The sequence below is a fragment of the Fukomys damarensis genome, unplaced genomic scaffold (assembly GCF_012274545.1).
Source record: "Fukomys damarensis isolate Sample0158 unplaced genomic scaffold, DMR_v1.0_HiC HiC_scaffold_37, whole genome shotgun sequence".
Classification (NCBI taxonomy): domain Eukaryota; kingdom Metazoa; phylum Chordata; class Mammalia; order Rodentia; family Bathyergidae; genus Fukomys; species Fukomys damarensis.
This window is the reverse complement of record NW_022900949.1, coordinates 51,714,392-51,735,337: the sequence shown is the minus strand read 5'-3', so window position 1 is coordinate 51,735,337 and position 20,946 is coordinate 51,714,392. Positions and strand designations below refer to the sequence as shown.

General features: G+C 36.1%; 1 protein-coding gene across 2 annotated transcripts in view; it reads left to right on the top strand.

The window, feature by feature from the left end:
• The window catches only part of Pik3cb (phosphatidylinositol-4,5-bisphosphate 3-kinase catalytic subunit beta), a 119,991-nt gene that overhangs the window by 80,623 nt on the left and 18,422 nt on the right, over positions 1-20,946 (top strand). For both annotated transcript variants that reach the window (XM_010625585.3, XM_010625586.3), the window contains 8 exons: positions 185-315; positions 3,103-3,153; positions 8,488-8,676; positions 11,974-12,095; positions 14,079-14,222; positions 15,910-16,009; positions 18,759-18,937; positions 20,064-20,173. In XM_010625585.3, coding sequence (XP_010623887.1) covers positions 185-315; positions 3,103-3,153; positions 8,488-8,676; positions 11,974-12,095; positions 14,079-14,222; positions 15,910-16,009; positions 18,759-18,937; positions 20,064-20,173 — 1,026 coding nt within the window. The remainder of the gene's footprint in view (positions 1-184; positions 316-3,102; positions 3,154-8,487; positions 8,677-11,973; positions 12,096-14,078; positions 14,223-15,909; positions 16,010-18,758; positions 18,938-20,063; positions 20,174-20,946) is intronic.

The following is a 20,946-nucleotide window of genomic DNA, read 5'->3' as shown; positions in this document are numbered from 1 at the left end:
TTTTTTTTTTTTTTTTTGGTACCGGGGATTGAACTCGGGTCCTTGCATTTGCAAGGCAGGCCACCGAACCACTGAGCCCAAGTGACATATTTCTTAAGTCATTTTCATGTGAAGAAATCTGTTACAGTTTTTTTCTTGGTTTTAAAAACATTTCTTAAGAAACAAAATTATTTGCTTGTTTTAGATGAACTTGAAGAAATGTTGAATCCAATGGGAACTGTTCAAACAAATCCATATACTGAAAATGCAACAGCTTTGTATATTAAATTTCCAGAGAATAAAAAACAACCTTATTATTACCCTCCCTTCGATAAGGTAAGCTAATTATGTAAAGGGCCACTATGCATGAAAGAATTGAATTATTATTTACTAGCTTTGGATGTTTATATTTTATACTCAGGGTGTCTGTTTCACTCTATGAATTGTACATGCCTTGACAGTGCAGTTCAGTGGAAAAATCATGGAGCAAGAAGCCTTCACACTCTAATAGTTCTGACTTTATCACTTAGTGGAGTGAAAATGAGCATCTCTGGGGTTCATTTTCCTCATTTATAAAGTGAGGAAATGATAATTGTTGAGGTCTTTTTCAGTGTAAAAAAAGGTTATATAAAATACATTTGTTTATAATTCTGAACATTTTAAATACTTAGTGAAACATGCCCAGCACGTTGGTTCAGAAATTAAAGATATAAACACTGCTGTGTTAGTTTATATTCATAGAACACATTATTTATGTTAAATAGTACTGTTATTAGGACTTCTTAAGGAAATACTTTTGTAGAATCTTTATCAAGGACTCACATTTTAAAGTACATTTCCTTAGAGTGTCAACTGCTTATCTTGAGGATCTTGCAGATCTGGTGGAGGCTAAAAGTAGGGCTGTAGTAATTTATATGCTAAGAGGTCTAAACTGTCATATTTTTATATTTAGGTTTGATATTCTTGTATTAGGTATGACTGGCACTGATTTTTATGCAGAAATCTTTGAAAAATTCTCAAAAAAAACCCCAACCTTTTAATTGGATTTAGAACAAGTTACTTTTAAAGATTGAGGGCCAGGCGTGGTGGTGCACACCTGTAATCCCAGGATGCAAGCAGCAGAGCAGGAGGATTGCTGTGAGTTTGAGACTAGCCTGAGCTATTTTGTTCAAATTAGCTTGGTCTATGTGTTATAGAGAGCGTGTTTCAAAAAATCAAAAACAATACCACAAACAAAATTGAAGATTGATATTGATATCATACTAAGTATTTAAATTAGTCTACCTGGAAACTTAATTGCATCTTAATGTTTAGCATTACCAGACCTATATAGAAGAGTGGTGTGTGTTTGTGGTGTCCTGAGGGTCAAACACAAGGCCTTGCTCATGTTATGCAAGTACTCTACCACTAAGCTGCATTCCAAATCCTAGAGGCGATTTTTAAAAAGTATTATACAAATTTAATGTATGTAATTCAGTATTCCATCCTTCATCTTCACTTTAATTGAATTTATCTACCCAGGAAGTAACTTTTCAAGTTCTTTAAATATTGTTTTTCTAACCCTAATTTACATTTGTGCTTTTTGTTTTGTTTTGTTTTTTTGGTATTGGGGATAAACTCAGGACCTTGTGCTTGTGAGGCAGGCAGAGGCACCACTGAGCTAAATACCTGGCCACTTTTTTTTTTTTACAATAAAAATCCCAACTATGCTAAGAACCATATACTATAATATACATTGAGTAGAAAAAGCTACATTGACTCAACCTGTTACATTTCTGTGATAGCTTTAGTTATCCTTAGATAGGAATTTAAGTTATAGCCATGTGCTACATTTTGTATGATGACTATTACTGCATACAGTTATGGTATGTATTCAGTGATCAGTATAGTTTACTTGAGATCAAATGAAATGCCTTTTGGAACATTTCAACAAATACAGCAAATATGAGTGGTTCTAATCTAGTACTTTAAGAGATTTTTTTTGGGGGGGTGGTCTTTTCAGATGGGGACTCACTATGTAGTCCAGGCTGACCTTGAACTCATTATATATCCCAGGCTGGCCTTGAATTTGTGGCAGTCCTTCTGCCTCAGCCTCCTATATGCTGTGATTACAGGCATGCACCACCACACTTGGGTGTCACATTTCTTTAAAATGTATTATTTTACTATTGCTACAGTCATTCATAACTGGTCATTGAACTTTCCATTTGCCTTTCTAATCCTGTGGAAATTCTGGCTTGAAAATTGATTGGAAATAGTAGAGATTTTAGTCTTCAAATATGTAAAATATGTTTATACTTAATTGGGTGTCCTTTGAATACATATGTAAAAACAAAAGTTCCCATAGGTCCTATTCTTTTTGTTTAACTTAATGATTGTTGCTATAATCACTTGCATACATTTTGTTGTTTGCTTTTGGTTTTTTATTTTACTGGGTCCTAGAGATTGAACCCCAGAACCTTACACATTGCTAGGCAAGTATTCTAACACTGAGGTACATCTCCACCCCATTTTGTTTTTTATGTTGAGATAGGTTCTCACCTAGTTCTCCAGGCCAACCTCAAACTAGCAATCTTCCTACCTTATACTTCTAGTGGCTGGGATTACAGGCATGTACCACCATGCCAATCCCTATTTATTTGTATATTTTTGTTTTTGGAGTTTTGTTTTGTTTTACGCTTTTTATTTTTTAGACAAGGTCTCACTATGTTGATCTTGAACTCCTTATGTAGCCCAGGTTCAAACTCACAACAGTCCTCATTCCTTAGCTTCCCAAGTTCTAGGATTTATAGGCCTGACCACTATGCCAAGCTCATTTACCTGTATTAAAAAAAAAAAAAAGTTTAACATACATGCACAGACCACTATTTACTTTATCAACAGATAATCCTGGTGCTCCCAAAGAGTGGCAGCCTTTTTCAGTAATATTATTTCCTTTTTGTCAAGGGTTTGAAGCACTTGGAAATCACCATTTTGCTTTTAAAATTCATGTTTTCATTATACAGCATAGAAATACCAATCCACATGTAGTTCCTTGTAGCCTTAAGTACAAGCATAGTTACTTATACTTAAAATTCTAGAAATAAGAGAGCCAAAATTTAACTGTACAATTTTTTTAAACAGATTATTGAAAAGGCAGCTGAAATTGCAAGCAGCGACAGTGCTAATGTATCAGTAAGTATTGAGTTGTGAGTGCCTTTTCTTATTATAGAGTTGTGTGCATTATTAGGCGCCTTCATCTCGTGTGATAATAAAAACCAAAACTCAAGTGGGAGAACAGTCTGTGACTAGGGTTAAGTATGCACATACTAGTGGTTTGTCAAGTGGCAGCTCAGTTTAGGCTGTTCAGTTGCTGAGAGGTTTGACAGTATACAAAGGATACTGTTGCATCCTATAGATTTACATTACATTGTTAGTAAATATGATTTAGTTGAATGAGGGGGTTGTATTTCTTTCATGTACATGTAATTCTTTCATGCAGGTGTAATAAAGACAAGCATCACAATGCAGGGGATTTGATGTCTTCCACTTTGGAGCTCAGCTACGTTTAATATGTAGTTCCCATTCCATGATTTAATATCATTACTCCAACTTCCTACATTGATACATTATAGTCAGCAGGAACATGAAACAAGACTAGAGGCCATATCTAAGTATTTCTAAGTTATTAGCTTTTGATAGGATGCTATCTAAGGAAAGTGTATGGGCCTACATTATTATATGAAACCATATGTCCTATACTATAGCCCGGTACCAAAAGGATCTTTTTTAATAACTCCTTGTTTTTCCATAGAAAATATTATATTTTGAAGGTGACCATTATAAACATATTACAGTAACATTTAGAACTCAACCCTTTGATGATAACCAATGTAAACATTTTATAACAGCATATTTAGTGAGGTATATCTTCTCATAAGGCTATGAAAATTACTGGGGCTCCCATTAGTGTACAAAGACCAGAATAAATTTTTCTGAGCAGCTGCTTCTTTATTCACCAGCAGGAGTCTTTCCAAACCTAAAAGTTTATATTTAATTATCTTGACAATATTTTATTTAACCTGTAAAACCAGATTGTAGAAATTAATAATTTACTTGTATCTTTTATATCATTTTGATCAAAAAATATAATTGGATAAACTTTCAAACTATTGGACAGACACAGACAGACAGACATAAGACAATTTATGAAACTAGAGTGCACTCACATATATTTGGCCAATTGAATTATAGTATCTCTTTTAATTAAGATTAATCAAAACTTTTGCAGATCAATTAACACAGATCTCTTGCAATTAAAATCAGTTTCTTTCTTTCTTTTTTTTTTTGGTACCAGGGATCGAACTCAGGCCCTTGCACTTATGAAGCAGGTGGCGGAACCCCTGAGCCAAATCCCCAGCCCCGCAATTAGAATGAGGAGTAAAAGTGCTTCATAACAGTAGCATAATCTTGTGTTATGCTTAATGTCAGAAGTCTGTAAGCAGAAAGTAGAAGGTCAGGTTAATCCTATAATTACAATTTAAGAATTTGCAATGTAAAAAATGTTTCAAATACATCAATTAAACATTTGGAAACCAAACACCAATCAAACATTATTTTAAGTTGAAGATGAAAAGTACATTTGTCAGTTAGCCAGAATTTATAACTTGTTTTTTTGTTTTTTAAAGATTTTCCTGCCTGGCAGGACATCACAGCTGATTTTACTGTGGAGCAAGTAATCTGTAGCCAGCGCTGGGCTGTAACCTAGCATTTGGTCTTTGAGCTCCAATTTTAAGCATTACATTTTCTCTGAATTGTTTTAAAACCTTATATTTTATTTTCCAATATTTATGCAGGAAATAGTAGGGCCCGGTGGAATTTCTTGGTAATGCAGCCTGCCAAACAAGTTTTTGATATATAAATAGGCAGAGCCAGGAGAGGATTTTACTTTTTTTTTTTGCAAGCTCTTGCTTTTCTCTCTTCTGAAGAAGCTGGGGAAGGAAGAGCAAGCAGAGAAGTGGTTAACTCATTCTCCTGTTTGGGAGGGGCTTCAGGAGCAGGGGAGAGCATGGGTGTGTGGTTGGAGGCACAAGATAGCGGAAGTAAGGCTGCAGGAGATGAAGAGCTAGCTGGGTTATAGCGTGGAGGAGTTGCGAGTGGTTAGTGATTGGCTGGATTGAAGGTGAGAGTCCAGGAGGGGTGGAGGACAGAGTTTGAGCTAGAAATAAGTACCTGAGAGGCCAAACAGGTTTGACAGAGGGAGGGGTGAGAAAGAAGGCTTGACGATAAGGGATTTCTGACCATTTGCTATTGTGTTGACAAAAATTGGATAAAATGTGCAATATGTTAAAATTTAGTGTCATTTTCGGGCTGTTGAGATTTATTATCTAATTTATACTGAGGTCAAATTTGGTTGCAATAAAAAAATGAGTCATTTTGGCTTAAAGTCGGGTCCCAACAGTCCAAGGGGATGAAGTTGTGCCAGGAGGCAGACAAGAGGCCTTGAGGGAGGGGAGGATTGTTGGGCATCCATGTTAGGGCGGGTGAGGAGGAGTTAGCTTCCTAAGAGGAGGGCAGAAGAGAGAAATGTCTTCATCTCTTTGGATACTCCCTGAACCAGTCCCCAGAAGGGGAGAATGAGAGGAACTGGACCAGTGGGGCATCCCCCAGTGGCATAGTCCTGGGCCAAGTGGCCCAAGAGGGTCTCTCTGACCAAGCACTTGGATTTCCGAGTAGTCCCCAAGAAGGAGAGAATAAGAACAAGACAGAGGACCCGAGTAGAGGGAAGCTAACTACCTACTCACCCTGAAATCAGTGACTGGTGTGGATGTGAGTTGTCAGCGATGGCAAAGGTAGAAAGCCCCGAGGAGGTCCTAGCTTGGCAGACGTGGTCTGGAGGAGGCAGCGGAAAGGCCAGTTGATCCCGGCCCGTGGGGTATCATCGCTTAATTGACCGCCTTCCTCCTGGGTCTCTGCACCAGATACATTAGGTAAAAAGAGCCGAAAACCAGGACAAGACTAGGAACATAACAAGCCTTTATTATGGGGTTGTTCTGCCAGGCTGTCGCCAAAGGAGAAAAGGGCCCCCAGCTCTTGTTAATTTTTGTTTTTATTTTGCAACAAAGTCACTAAGTAGCCAGATTGCCTAGACTGGGTCTCACTTTACATCCTTCTATCTCAGCCAGAGTAGTGGGATTACAGGTGCATTCATCACATCCATCTCCCCTTCCCTTCCCCCTTTTCTCTTGCTCTACTTCTTGCTCTCTTTCTTTCTTTCTCTTTTTCTTTCTCCCTCTCTTTCTTCCCTCCCTCCCTCCTTCCCTCCCTCCCTTTTCTCCTTCCCTTCCCTCCCTCCTTCCTTCTAATTTTGGCAATTAAAAAAAAAACGATTGTTTCTTTTTCAGTGTCATGCTTGTTCTCCTTGGAAAAGTAGCTTTAGTTTTCTAATATGGTCTTTGGGGGGCAACTTTCTTTTATTGGTTTATTTTTCTCAACTGTAGTGATTCTTAACATTTAGCAGTTACGTTTTACACTCCCTGGTTGTCTGCCTTTTCTCTGTAACATTCCTTCAATAAGTGACAGTCTTGTACAAGTGAAGAGTTCCATACATTCTGGTATCTGATGGCTCCCTAGGGCTTAGTCCCCATGCTTCTCACCTCATTCTGGAGCTGGTACCATTGCTGTCCCAGCTCAGTACAAACATAGGAATGGGCATTCTTGACCACAGCAACTACTCTACCTATAGCTCTCTTTGTAATCCCTCTGTGATTTCCCTGGTTTTTTTTTTTTTCCAACTTCTTGAATGCCTTAATTCTGAGCTGGAACTCCCTCAGAACAGTGTGCATAGTAGCGTTCTCAGTAATAAATGGGACTCAGTTCTGATCCCTAGTCCTGTCTGTATTTTTTCACTAAAAGATTCCTATGTTATGCATTCTTTATTTCCTAGGGAAGTTATACATTAGCACATTTTAAAACACATGGGCTTTTGGATCAGAGAAATGAAGGCAATTATGTTCTCCTATGTGAAGAGCTAGGTTAGCTTCCTTAATAAGGTGATATATGTGTATATGTATGTGTGGTATTGGAGATGGACCCCCGGGCCTTTACAGTGAGCACCCCCCCCCAATATAAACAGTCTGCCAAAAAAAATGTGTACACACTTCAGGAAAATAAAACCTTGTATAAATAATAAGAAATTTATTGAGACATCATGAGATTAATATGTTACCTTTGGCCTCTACAATTATAAGAAGTGCTCAAAGTGGCAGCATTAGCTTCCAGACATTTATTAGTATAGCAAACTGCTGCTTAAGTAACCTGGATCATTGAGATTCTTGCACATGCATTTTCAGTTTTTTCTCTAAGGGCAGGCAGTGTAGTTAGTGGGGTTTCTATGATATATGATACCTCAATCCCCCATACAATGGTGGCACTATCTGTTGAAAAGATACACACACTCTCTCACTCCCCCCCATATATATATATGATGTCTAATACAGTCTCACTGATTTGCCCAGGCTGGGCTCACATCTGTGATCCTTCTCTAGCCTCAAAGTGCCGTGATTACATGCACCCCCCTCCTCCTCCTCTTCCTCTTCTTCTTCTTCATTGTTGTTGTTGTTCCTCCTCCACTTTTTTGTCTTCTTCCATGTCTTTCTCCTCTTGCTTTTCCCTTTCACTTCCCTCCCCCCACCTCCTTACTGTGTTGCCCAGGTTCTCTCAAACTCCTGAGCTCAACTTACCTTTCTGCTTCAGCCTCCCTGTCTTTTTTTATTTTAGTATGATCTTACAGGGATTAATTAGAAAATGTGATAATAGTAATATTTTCATGTTTGATATTAGCCAACAGTCTTGATTTTTGGGTTGATGGTTATCTTTTTGTGTGTGAGTGCTGGGGGTTACATGAGCTGGGGGTTATAGAATCTGTAACCTTGAACATGTTAAGCTTTTTAGTCAAGAGGGTGCCTATTAGTATTTTTAACTGGGTTACCAAAGAATTTTTTTGTGTAAGAAATTCAGTGCAAATAAATGACTTTTTTAGCCAAAGACACTACTGCCCCCTAGTGTTTAAACATGGATTTTTTTTAAAAAATTGTGTTTTCCAGTTTTAGAACTGTTTTAAGCATAAAGAACAAAATAAAAGTTAGATAACACGAAGTAGGGAGATAGAGCTTCCTCAAATGGGAATGGGATCAAAATATGGGGGATGGGAAAGGGGATGAAATGGAATTGAGATGCGTTATGTATATGGACCAACTCCACACAAGGAATGTAAACATTATGTACTGCAAACCTGCTAATAAAAAAAATTTAAAAAGCTCTTTTGTTCATCCTTAGCTTATGAATTAAATATTTAGATATGAAAACTCTTAAATAGGATACACTATTAATATTCTGCGGGAATTTTATTTTTGTATTTCACATGGCATAGTTACAGTTATGTATGAATCCACTGCATATAAATTTGCTTAATGTTTGCCAGTGATGTTTGCACCATTAAATTCTATAATGAGTATCTTATTTTCTTAGAGTCGAGGTGGAAAAAAGTTTCTTGCTGTACTGAAAGAAATCTTGGACAGGGATCCCTTGTCTCAGCTGTGTGAGAATGAAATGGATCTTATTTGGACTTTGCGACAAGACTGCAGAGAGAATTTTCCACAGTCACTGCCAAAATTACTCCTGTCAATCAAGTGGAATAAACTTGAAGATGTTGCTCAGGTAACAAAAGATCGTTTGGGTACATATGTTATTTACTTGATTTTTATGTAAAGTGTCCTTTTCTTGTAGGTATATTTTATAGGATACTTTTCTGCAGAAGAAATTTTGAGGTTTAAACTCTTACTCTGATAAACGAGAGTTTCAAGAGTTTTAAAAATCTCGTGTTCTAGGTAGAGTTGCTGTATCTTTCACTAAAGATGATTGATATATAGGTTTTAGGACAGTCATTTGTATGAGATAAAAATATTTTTAACTAGTTTTTATTTTACTATTCTAGTAAGTGGTGCATGCCTATAATTTCAGCACTTGAGAGGCTGAGGGCACATGGATTGTCATGTGTTTGTGGCCAGCATGGGCTCCATAGTGAGTTCAAGGCAAGTATGGACTGCATAGCAAGCAAGACCCTGTCTCAAAAAAATTTTTTTTTTCAAGTGAAGAATTTTTGTTTATGTAGGAAAAAGAATGCATAAAATTTATTATATGCTTGAGAAATGGGAGTATTAGACTCTAAGCATGGCATGTTTATTTTAACCATATTCATCTTTTAAATTTAAGATTTTGTTTTACTTGACATAGAAGGCTTGTTTTGTTTTGTGATATAGGATATTAAACCTATATCTCACACTGGGCTGCATCCCCAAACTTTATTTTTTTTATTTTTTTTTATTATTATTTTTTTAATCAGGATCGAACTTGGGTCCTTGTGCTTGTGAGGCAGGCAGCAGAACCACTGAGCTAAATCCCCGGCCCTCCCCAAGCATTTTTTTAATTTTAAGTTTTATTTATATATTTGGTATTGGGGATAGAACTTGGGACCTTCTGCTTGCAAGGCAAGCAGCAGAGCCACTGAGCTAAATCCTCATCCCCAAACATTTTTTTATTAAGAGAAGACCTGGTCAAGTTGCCCAGGCTGAGCTCAAACTGTGATCCTCTTACTTCAGCCTCTCAGGATTCTGGAATTACAGACATGCACCATCACACCTGACTGAAACATTTTCTTTTGAGTTTATTTCTAATGTTTGAAGGGTGTTTGTTTGTTTGTTTGTTTGTTTTTCAATACTGTGAAATGAACTGAGGGAGCACTGAGCTACCTCCCCAGACCTTTTTATTTTACTTTTAAATAGGGTCCCACTGAGTCACCAGGCTGGCCTTGAATTTGTAATTCTGCCTCCTCCTGTTGAGTAGCTGGGTTTATAAAGCACACATCATTGCTGTGGTGCCCTCAGGCAGGGATCACCTGGGGCTGCTCAAGTCCTGTGTACAGTTGGCTCCACTTGGCCTTTGGTAGCCTCTTCTGTTTCACCTCCACTGGCACTTCTCTTTCCTGTCCTGAAGCTTGTCACAGGGTGGGGTTGGGGGTGGAATTGCTATCACTGCTGTGAATATAACCCAGGGCTGCTAGGTTCCTCTTCAGTCTCCTCTCCAGCTCGTTCTGTGCCAACTGGGGCTATTTAAATCCCTGTGCACACTTGGCATTTGCATCCTTCTCTCAAGCCACTAGTCACTCCTTTCCCTGCCTCCACTATGCTGTACTTCCTAATTTTGCAGTCGTTAGGCAGAGGAAAAAAGAAAAAGGGATTGCTCAAGTGGTGTTCCGTCCCAACGGGAAAGAGCAGAGTATTTCTGGTCACTTGCCTCTGTGGTGGCCAGTGAAATTTGCTGCCAGGCTACAACATCTTTTGTATGGAGGAAGGCAAAAGAGGCCAGAGGCCTTGGCTTCCCCAAGCCTATCCTGTGTGATTTGACTTAGCCCTATTTTTTTTTTTTAGTCCATTGATTTCTTGAGTTCCCAGTATGGCGATTCTTGCTCTGCACTGCCTGCACCACTGGTAGCCCTCTGGGCTGAGATACTGTTTTATGAAGTCCTGGGCCTGTTTTATTTGATCTACTAGTCTCTTATTTCAGATTGATTTTGGTATTAGGATGTATGTCCCTCCCTTTCTTCCACCTACCTGTGTTTTTACTTGATTTCCCTCTAAGTAGGTCAGTGTGACTCCTCCTCCATTCAGCTATGTTAAATCTATTTTGGTTTTTTGGGATAGTATCTTCCTGTGTACTTTAGGCTAGCCTTGAACTCATGGCAGTCTTCCTTCCTCAGCCTTCTGAGTTCTGGTATTACAAGTGTGTGCCACCATACCTGGCTCAAATTAATAATTTATATATATGTATGTCAGTAGTAGTAATTGAGTTTTTAAAAATCGTTCAAAGTGTTTCTCACAAATGTGTAACAGTTGAAAAAATTAATTTCTTAAAAATCATCTTTTATGGACTTAAGTTTTACTTTTGCTTAATATGAGAAAATTAAAAAAAGAGAGAGAGAAAATTTTATTTTAGCTGCCAGAATTTTAATTAGATATTGTTGATGTTTATAGAGGGTAACTAGATAAAATTAATGATGGGTTGAATAACTTACAGAATTAAATAATAAAATGTTAAGTGTTATTTTTAACACCCAGTAACTGAAGATCAAGCATAGACAAATGTTTGCTAGGCAGACAGAAAGCACACTCAGGTTAACTCTCACAATTTGATTTAAAAATCAAGCAGTCAGTTGATAGAAAGTCCTCTAATCATCACAGTCTATTTGCCATAGTATTGTAGTGTTGATCTTGCATACATTTTGAATGCCATCCATGAAATTTATGTCAGAGATACTTTATGTGATATTTATAAAAATCCAATGAGAGAAGTTAAATACTATGGAATAAGGTTTTATCAGATGGAGTTGAATTTTGAGAAGACCACAAATCAAACATTTTCCCCCTTTCCCTAACCAGTTTTCTTCGTTATACCCTAGAAAAACACATGATATAAACATATCAAAACCCCAAAGATAAAAGGTCAGAAATGACCTGATCAGTTTCACAGTGCTCTGATGGCAGGCAGTGAAGAGTCGTCTTTAGAAGGTTTGGGTTCCCTAGAATGGGATTTCCAAAATGTGCCTATATCTGTAATACATCAGTTACTCTTACAATTTCAGCTCATACCCAAGGATTCGTTTTTAAATACTTACGATACTATATGTAATGGCTAGTAATTTTAGAATCTGTATATTCAGTGTCTTACTCTATTTGATATAGGTGTATAAACCTGGTTTTATTGCTCTATAAATATTCCAGCAATAAAAGTCATTACTTGTTAGTCCATATTAACTGGAATGAAATTTTTAGGAATCAGTAAATATTTTAAAATATGTTTTTCCTTGATTTGAGCCCATATCTATGCTCCTCTCTGCTAAGAAAAAATAGATTACTTTTGTCCTTCATCTTTTCTGAACCAGTTTCAATTTTTAAACAGCTCCAGGCACTGCTTCAGATTTGGCCTAAACTGCCCCCGAGGGAGGCCCTGGAGCTTCTGGATTTCAACTATCCAGACCAGTATGTGCGGGAATATGCAGTGGGCTGCCTGCGTCAGATGAGGTATCTACTGCAGGTGGCTTTCTTTGGGTCAAGGGATAACATGGGGGTGGATAGGGAAGGGGTTGTTTCTTTGAATGTCCAAGGGGAGCTGTGTGAAACTTGGTGGTCATGGCTTTTACTGGATACTAATCACATCAGTGCCCTCTGTCTAGCATGTACCAAATTTCTAGATTCCCCTAAGGAAGGTGGGTGTGCAGCATAAACCATACTGTTTGTAGTTTAAGTGCAGTGAGCCATTCTTATCAATTAGGGTAGAAACCCTTTTGAAATCTTAGTTACCAAAGGCCAAACATAGGCCAACCCTATAAATAGGCTTTCCAAACAGTAGCAGCTAAGCCGCTATGTTAATTCTTTTCTTTACACATAGTCTATCTGCTATTCAAATTAAATGTTAATATGTTGTCATGGGAATTTTTAAAAAATTTTTAAGCAAGTGCATTGTAGTCAAAAGTTGAAGTCTTCATAATAGTCTCAATTACTACTCTCCCTTCCTAGAAGTAATAAGATGGGGTCTTACTACATTTCCCAGGCTAACCTCAAAACTCCTGGGCTCAAAAATTCTACTGTCTCAGCCTCCTGAGTAGCTGGGACTATAGGTACAGGTGTGTAGGCATTTTCAGGTTTAACTATATTTTTTCTGGTTTCAAATAAGAATATTGTGTATTGTGTAGTTATCTACAAAACAAAAGCCTCAGAACAGTGTGGATGCTATGATCACTTTCTTTTCCTTTTATTTTTTTATTTTTAATTTTTTGGTGCTGGGGATCAAACTCAGGTCCTTGTGCTTGCGAGGCAGGCGGCGGAACCACTGAACTAAATCCCCAGCCCTCTGTTCTTTTTAAAATCTGGTAATATCCAAAAGAAATTACACTATTGGTTATTTCTGAGGAGTAAAATTAGATGTGTGAGAAAAAACGGAGCTTTCTTCTACTTATATGTTTATTTTTTTCACTATTTATAGCTTTTATAATGATTGTAAATTTTACAATACTAAGATTGTGGTATAGGATGTTAAAAAAAAAAAAATGAAGCTCCCATTCCCCACAAATTTGCACTGGAGACCTGATAGGGAGAAGCTACTTGGTTCCTCTTATACTAAGTCAAGTGTTTTTCTTAATTGCACTGATTTCCCTCTAGGAAGTTGCTCTGATTCCCATGTTCCTCGTATAGCTAATTTTGATGATATTTCCTATGTTAAATTTTATAGTTGTAAATTTAGTTTTTGCCATTTAATATTCTGGGTTTAAGTCCCAGCTGTGCCTTGGCCTACTGCTTAGCCATTTGTTATCTGAGACTGTAGATAGCAAGCGGAGGACCTGGCATTTATAGCTTTATTGCTACAAGGATTACCTCTACTGGGTATGTGTTTATAGTGAATAGTTTGGGGATAGGATGCAAAATAATAGAACCACTAACCTGAATTAATGCAGCCTAGTCACAATATTCTCATATTAATTCAGTGAATCAGTATAATCCCTATGTAGAAATACATTCATTTTCTTATCATTCAGATTGTTGGCAATTAAGGTTTAATTATTCATTTGTGAGAGAAGGAATTACTTAATCCTTACAGTTGCAAAGGAAGATACATTGCTAATATACAGTACTGATGAAATTTTTGTTTTAAATATGATTGTCTGACTAAAGACCTAAAAACACAATCAGAAGTCAGTATTAAGGCACTCAATTTTTGGTAACTCTTAGCTGATTATAAATATAATTAGCAATTGTAACAATCTAATTTGTTTAACAGTAACATCCTAGATATCTAGTTTTTTATTTTTTCCACCCCTCTTGACCTATCTGAAATCTTAGGTTCTTTTGTAATATTGTAATGGTGGTATAATGAATATAAGCATATAATAGGCCTGGCCTCAAAGACCATGTGTTTCAATAAATTATCATTTGATAGTTTGGTAGGAAGGGATTTTTTTTTCCCCCCTGGGACAAGTACTTGAGTTATTCTGACTTTGTTTCTTTCAGTGATGAAGAACTCTCTCAATACCTTTTACAACTGGTCCAAGTTTTAAAATATGAGCCTTTTCTTGATTGTGCACTTTCTAGATTTCTATTAGAAAGAGCACTTGCTAATCGGAGAATAGGGCAGTTTCTATTTTGGCATCTCAGGTAAGTCTTTTTTATTTCACTTTGTACTTTATATAGTACAAATATTATCCAGCACAAAAAAGACAGTGCAGCAGTCACATGCTTGGTTTCCAGGCTGTCTATACCATATACCATTTACACTGTTGTGGTTGTCTTCTATTTCTTAATACCCAACTCTTGATTTTCGTGATTTGGCAAAGCAATTCAGGTAAGTGTACCTTTATGCCTGCTTGATTTTTAACTTAATATATTGCTATTTTCTAATACACATTAATTATTATCTTAAATAATTGGGCTAAAGGCAGACTTTTTGTTCTTTTTAGATGGTTGTGGGTAGTACTATTAGTAAGATAACTGTTGCTGATGAAATAAAGTAATTTACTATAACAATTTTAGTAATTTCTTTATTGTAGATCATTTTTGGAACATAAACCTGATTTTACCAGGTTTATACAGGACTAAAATCTGAATGAGAACTAAAGTAACTCGTGTTTTCTAGGAAAATTGTGGATTCCTCATTTCTGACTCTGTACTCAGAAATTTTTTAAACTGAACTTCAGTCTGTTGAAACCTACGTTTATCTAAAAAGAAAAAGGGAGGAAAAAAACTTCCTTTTCTTCCTTTCTGGCTAAACTTCTTAAAGGAAATAGTATGACTTCTATACTGTTTTGCTGTTAATTTTAAGAATTTTATTTCTGGATATTGGTTTTCTTATTGATAGATTTTTTTTTCTTTTTCTTTTCTCTCCTTTCTTTTTTATTTTATTTATTTGTTTGTTTTTGTGGTCCTGGGAATTGAACCCAAGATCTTGAACATGCTAGGCAGGTGCTCTATCAAGTGAGCTACATCCTAGCCCTTTTTATTTTTTCTTGAAACAAGGTCTCACCAAGCTGCCTAGTCTGGGCTCCAAATTGTGATACTCCTGCATCAGCCTCCTGAGTAACTAGTATGTCCCCACCATTAGTTATAGGCACACACCACTATGCCCAGCTGGTTTTTCCTCATTTTTAGCTTGTCTTCTTTTCTCATCCTAGTCAATCAAAATAAACAACAACAAAATAAAGTATTAATTTTTTTCTCAAATATACTTTTTTTTTTTTTTTTTTTTAGACAGGGTCTCACTATATAGTTCAGACTGACCTGGAGCTCTCCGCCTCCCAAGTGCTGGGATTACAGGCATGCACCACTATGGCCACACACTATTTTTTGCATTTTTTTTTTTTTTTTTTTTTTTTTTTTTTTTTTTAACCAGGGATCAAACCCAGGACCTTCCACGTTCTTCCTTCTGCTTGCAAGGCAAGTAGTGGAACCACTGAGCTAAATCCCCAGCTACACTATTTTTCTAAGTAAGGAAGAAATCGAATAGAACCTAGTTGAGGCATTTTTCAATTGCATGATTCCAGTCAAATTTCATAGATTTTTGTTTCACCAAATCTATCTCTAAACTAGTAAAATTACCCTTGCAGTCCATATAGAAAATCAGGTAAGATAAGAAAATTTTAGATTTCTTCGATAAATAATTAAATAATAAAGTAACTTTTTGAAGTCAAATTGGAAAGTTGACCATCTCACTAATAATTATGCATAAGATGATGGATTCTGTTCTTGGTTGACATCTTAACTTTATTTTTTAGTAGAATAAAGAAGTCAGCATTTTTATTTGGTGACTTGAAATGTTTGATAACCATTTGGATATTAACTTCTACAGGTCAGAGGTGCACATTCCTGCCATCTCAGTACAGTTTGGCGTCATCCTTGAAGCATACTGTCGAGGAAGTGTAGGGCACATGAAAGTGCTTTCCAAGCAGGTATCAACTTCTGTTCATGTTCAATTTGGTGACATGTGTTTGGATCTATTTTATTGAATTTATTTTTCCCCATCACATTAAATTATAGTGATTTAAATCACTTCACATATTCTGTGAAAATTTAAGTCAAGATGTAAAGTTTCAGGGTCAGGGATTTAGCTCAGTGGTTCCGCTGCCTGCCTTGCAAGTGCAAGGACCCAAGTTTGATCCCTAGTACCAAAAAAAAAAAAAAGATGTAAAATTTCATTTGGACACAGTGGTGCACACCAGTAATCTGAGCACTTGCTGAGGCAGGAGGAAGTTTGAGGCCAACCTGGGCTACAAAGTGAGACCCTGACTCCAAAAAAAAAAAAGGCAAAAAAATATTAACCAAATGGTACATCAAACATAGCCAAGGCTCTCAGATTTTCTATGCTAATAATATGCTTAAATTTTAAAAGAGTATCCCTGTTTAGATATTTTTAATGATGTGTATGATGGTGCTGTTAATAGTGGTTATGAATCTTTAGCCCATGTGTTTTTCATATCCCTGAGCTTTTTAGTTAGCATACTATTTAGGATTCATATACTGTGCCACATCTTTGAACATCTTTATTTTTTATCAGTACATATTTGTCATACATATTAATCACATTCATCATAGGAAATTTGTACCTATACATAATATATCTTGATTTTTTTCCTTTCCCATCTATATCTCTTGTATTTATGGCTACTGTCTTAGACCAATCCATTATCCTCTCTTACCTGGACTTCACTAACCTAAATTGGGCCCCTTCTTCTCATTCTTGCTGCCCACCACACACACACATTCTCTATACAGCTGATAAGCGATCTTTGTTGCATGTTATATTACTGTCATTTTCCCTTTTACATCCATGAAATAATTTTTTATTACATTGAAAATAAACCCAGAATTTCTGCTGAATTCTGCAGAGTTCCACTAGCTCCATATTTATTTGATTTCATCTTATAACCATATCCCTCACCCATGTGATCTTACCATACTGCCTCTTATCTTGATTTGCTAAGAGCCTCAGCTTGACCTTCTTTAACAACAAAGGAATGATGTATATTAATCTAACAGATGGTGAACCTTCAGTGCTAACAGCCTGCTGAGGCATGTGTGCCATAGGTTTGCCACCACTGATACACTGTATATGAACAAATTCTTTCATTTTTTTCTTGACTGATGTTAGAAGACTGACACTTTACATGGCAATTGTTATTCTCATTATAAACCTATAGTGGCATATGCCACTACTCTCAGGTCTAGGGAGGCTGAGTCAGGACCATTACATTTCAAGGCCAGCCTAGATTCCTTAGCAAGACGCTTTCTCAAAGTTAAAAAAAGTAAAATGGAGTGGAGATGTAGTTCAGTACTCTTGGGTAGAAGCCCAGTAGTGAGAAAAAGAAAAAAAAAAGTGTATTGAAACTTTAAAAATATTTGGCTTGTGGCCATTCAGGATATTGTTCCAGAAAATGAATATCAACACAGAGCCAGGGAATGAAAATTCCCAACTGTACAAATACCAAAGAAGTTCAAATTTGAATTACTTCAGAAAGTTTCTGTTAGTGTAGCTTAGTTTTCATCTGGTTCCCTTGCTATCAGTGTTTGTATAGTTCCTAAAATTGTTAAGAATTAAAATGTCTATGGTTTTGATGGATGACTAACTTGGTAATCTTTAGCCATCTTGATTTTTATCATCAAGCTACATCAGACCTTAGACTTCTGTGGGGCAGGTCTCAGTTTCTCTGAAGAAACTGTGTTCTTGGGTTCATACACCTACACAGTATTAGTAGTTTTCTTGCATGGAAGCAAAGTTAAAAAAAAATCAAAGCATGATAAATAAATATCCTCTTCATGGAATTTCAAGCCATGTGTTCATTATATTTGTTTTATACATTTTATGTTTGTTACATTATATATACATATCAGTATTTTTATCATTGGTTGTTTCTAATTTTAGCAATATATGCAAATGTTCTTTATTTATGGTTGGCTGAGGTTGATACAAATTTTATATGATATGTACAAATTTTATATGATATGAAAAAACTAGCAATTATTAAGGAATAAAATATACATAATGACCTTAATTTAGTTAGCCATTGTTAATCTACCATGTACTACTTGGATTTTTTTTATTTGAATAAATTTGATAGCCAGTTACCTCATTATAAAAACAAGTAATTTAGATTTGGAATAATAAATGCACAGTAAACCATACAAACTATCCTTTCAATGAAAGTGCATATTCTGCGATATACAGGAGTGATGACAGAAGTAGATATTAAGGTTGAATATTAGGAACCTCAGAGATACTTCTACATAGGTTTTCTTCTCATAGTGTAGAATTGTATGCAAAATGGAATGGCTCTGATTTGAGGTGTTTCAGATTCTTTTGCTCAGTGAGGTAAACTGTTAGTAATTTAAGGTTCATACTTATCTTCTTAAATACCTACAATCTACATCTGTTTACTTTTCCCTCATGTACAAGATTTTACTTTAAAAACTTTAAAGAAAATTTAAATGATGTTGTAAGCGGTAAGTGCTAAAAATAAAGTTTAATTTAATTGTATGTATAATGCCTGTCATAGGCCAGTTTTTACTTAAGCTTGTGTGCGTGATCGTGTGTGTGTGTGTGTGTGTGTGTGTGTTGGAAGACTGTTTTTGATGAATGTAATCACATATTACATTGTATTATTTTTAATCATGAATGATTGGGTGGGAAAACTTATTTTTCAGGTTGAAGCACTGAATAAATTAAAAACTTTAAATAGTTTAATCAAACTGAATGCAGTGAAATTAAACAGAGCTAAAGGAAAGGAGGCCATGCACACTTGTTTAAAACAGAATGCTTACCGGGAAGCACTCTCTGATTTGCAGTCACCTCTGAATCCATGTATCATCCTCTCAGAGCTCTAGTAAGTGATCCTGTGTGCCTTGCACAGTTGGTCTCCTGTGAAAAATAGACATGCAGAAAGGATTTTTGAGTTACTGCATGCTGGGGGGTGGGGATAGAATCAACCCCAGTAAGTGGAATATAATTAAGGAAGGTAAACCTTAAAAGTCTTCAGAGGCTGTGGGATTATAAAAGTTAATTTCTTGTCAGTTGTATGTAATTAAATTTATTCTATATTACTGGTTTCTAAGGTTGAAAATCCTTTGTGAGCAAAATGTTGGAAACCATGTTAAATTACTTAGTAATTGACTTTTTTTTTGAAGACAGAGTCTTGCTATGCAGTCCAGGCTAGTCTTGGACTCACAATATAACCCAGGCTGGCCTTGAACTCATGGCAATCCTCCTGCCTCAGCCTCCTGAGTGCTGGGATTTACAGGCACTGCACTCAGTTGATTCTCCAATTTCAAAATGAGATCTTGAATTAATTTGTAAATTTATTTCTCACTTTCTCATTTATATGAATATAATAATGGAAGAAATGTATATTCAGTATTCAAAATTGAACCCTCTTTAAGAAATGCAGAATGATTTTATAATATTGGTCAATGTTGATAGTGATATTGATAGTGATATTTTTTTATTTTTATTCATTAAATATAACAGTTAAGGAAATACAGTGGAACCTTGACTTATGATGGATGAACTCAATCGTATCCTAAGGGCTGATTGTAACTCAAGTTGGTTGTAAGCCAGTATAGCTGAGATCTGGATGTTTACCTCTGTACATGCTATAGACAATAAAGGCAGATGAATCTTCCATTAACCTAATTAACCCAAATTGTTCATATGTCAGGTTGGTCGTAACTTGAGGGTCCACTGTATATGGAAATGAGAAATTTTAAATGGAAACAATGAAAAGGGCAGATTCCAGAGTTTTGAGCCCTGCCTGCCTGGCATCATTATATGCCAATCAAAGCCATCCTCAGGGTTCTTTTTCTATAAAGAGAAAGTTTTCTAATTCTCGATTTCTGCAGATCCTGAAAGGCACAAGTGAAGGGCTTTCCCAAGTATAATGTTTCAGGGCAAAATTACCGTCTTGCCAAGTTGTCACATTGAAATGGGCTAATTTTCCCTTTATTTGGTTACAGTATTGAAAAGTGCAAATACATGGATTCCAAAATGAAGCCTTTGTGGCTCGTATATACCAATAAGGTATTTGGTGAGGATTCAGTTGGAGTGATTTTTAAAAATGGTGATGGTAAGTACTGAAGTTTTTATAGCACCAAGTTCCTTAGAATTTTTCATTTGCTGGTAATTTGCTTGATCTGAAAGGTGTATGTTAATGTGTAATAGTTGGCAACCAACAAGTGGCTGTTAGTAGTCATAAGGTCAAATTAATTGTGTCATAAACCCCCACACACACTTTTTTCTCCTTGGAAAAAATAAATTCTGCACTTCACGTATAATTCTCTGTTACTTTCCTTCTTTTCCCCTCTTACAAAATACATAGCCTGTCCATTCCTTTGATAGAAAGCTTGTGAAATATAGCCAGATATTTCAATAATGTATTCATTCACGCATCCTGTATCAGTGATAGCAATATTGATATTACTGCTATAGTTTTATATATTAAACTATCTGATCTAAACTTTACAAAGGAAATGCCTCTGAAATAATGAACAAGAAAAATGTGATCATGATTTGATGATTGTATGATAATAAGCAAGTCCTGTAAAACTCAATTGAGCTGCAGCTTTTTGATCTGCATAGGGTTGTAGGAGCTGCATGCCTGTATTATTGTGGGGAATTAAGTGATAAGATAAATACATGTGCTTATAATGTGTTCTTACTTTACATGAATGAATTATTTATAAAGAATTCATAATATTTTGTAGACATTCAATCCCATTTGACTGTACAATAGGAACTAAAAATTGGTACCTTTTTTTTTTTTTTTGGTACTAGGTATTGCACTTGGGACCTTGCACTTGTAAGGCAGGGGCAACACCACTGAGCTAAATCCCTGGCCCT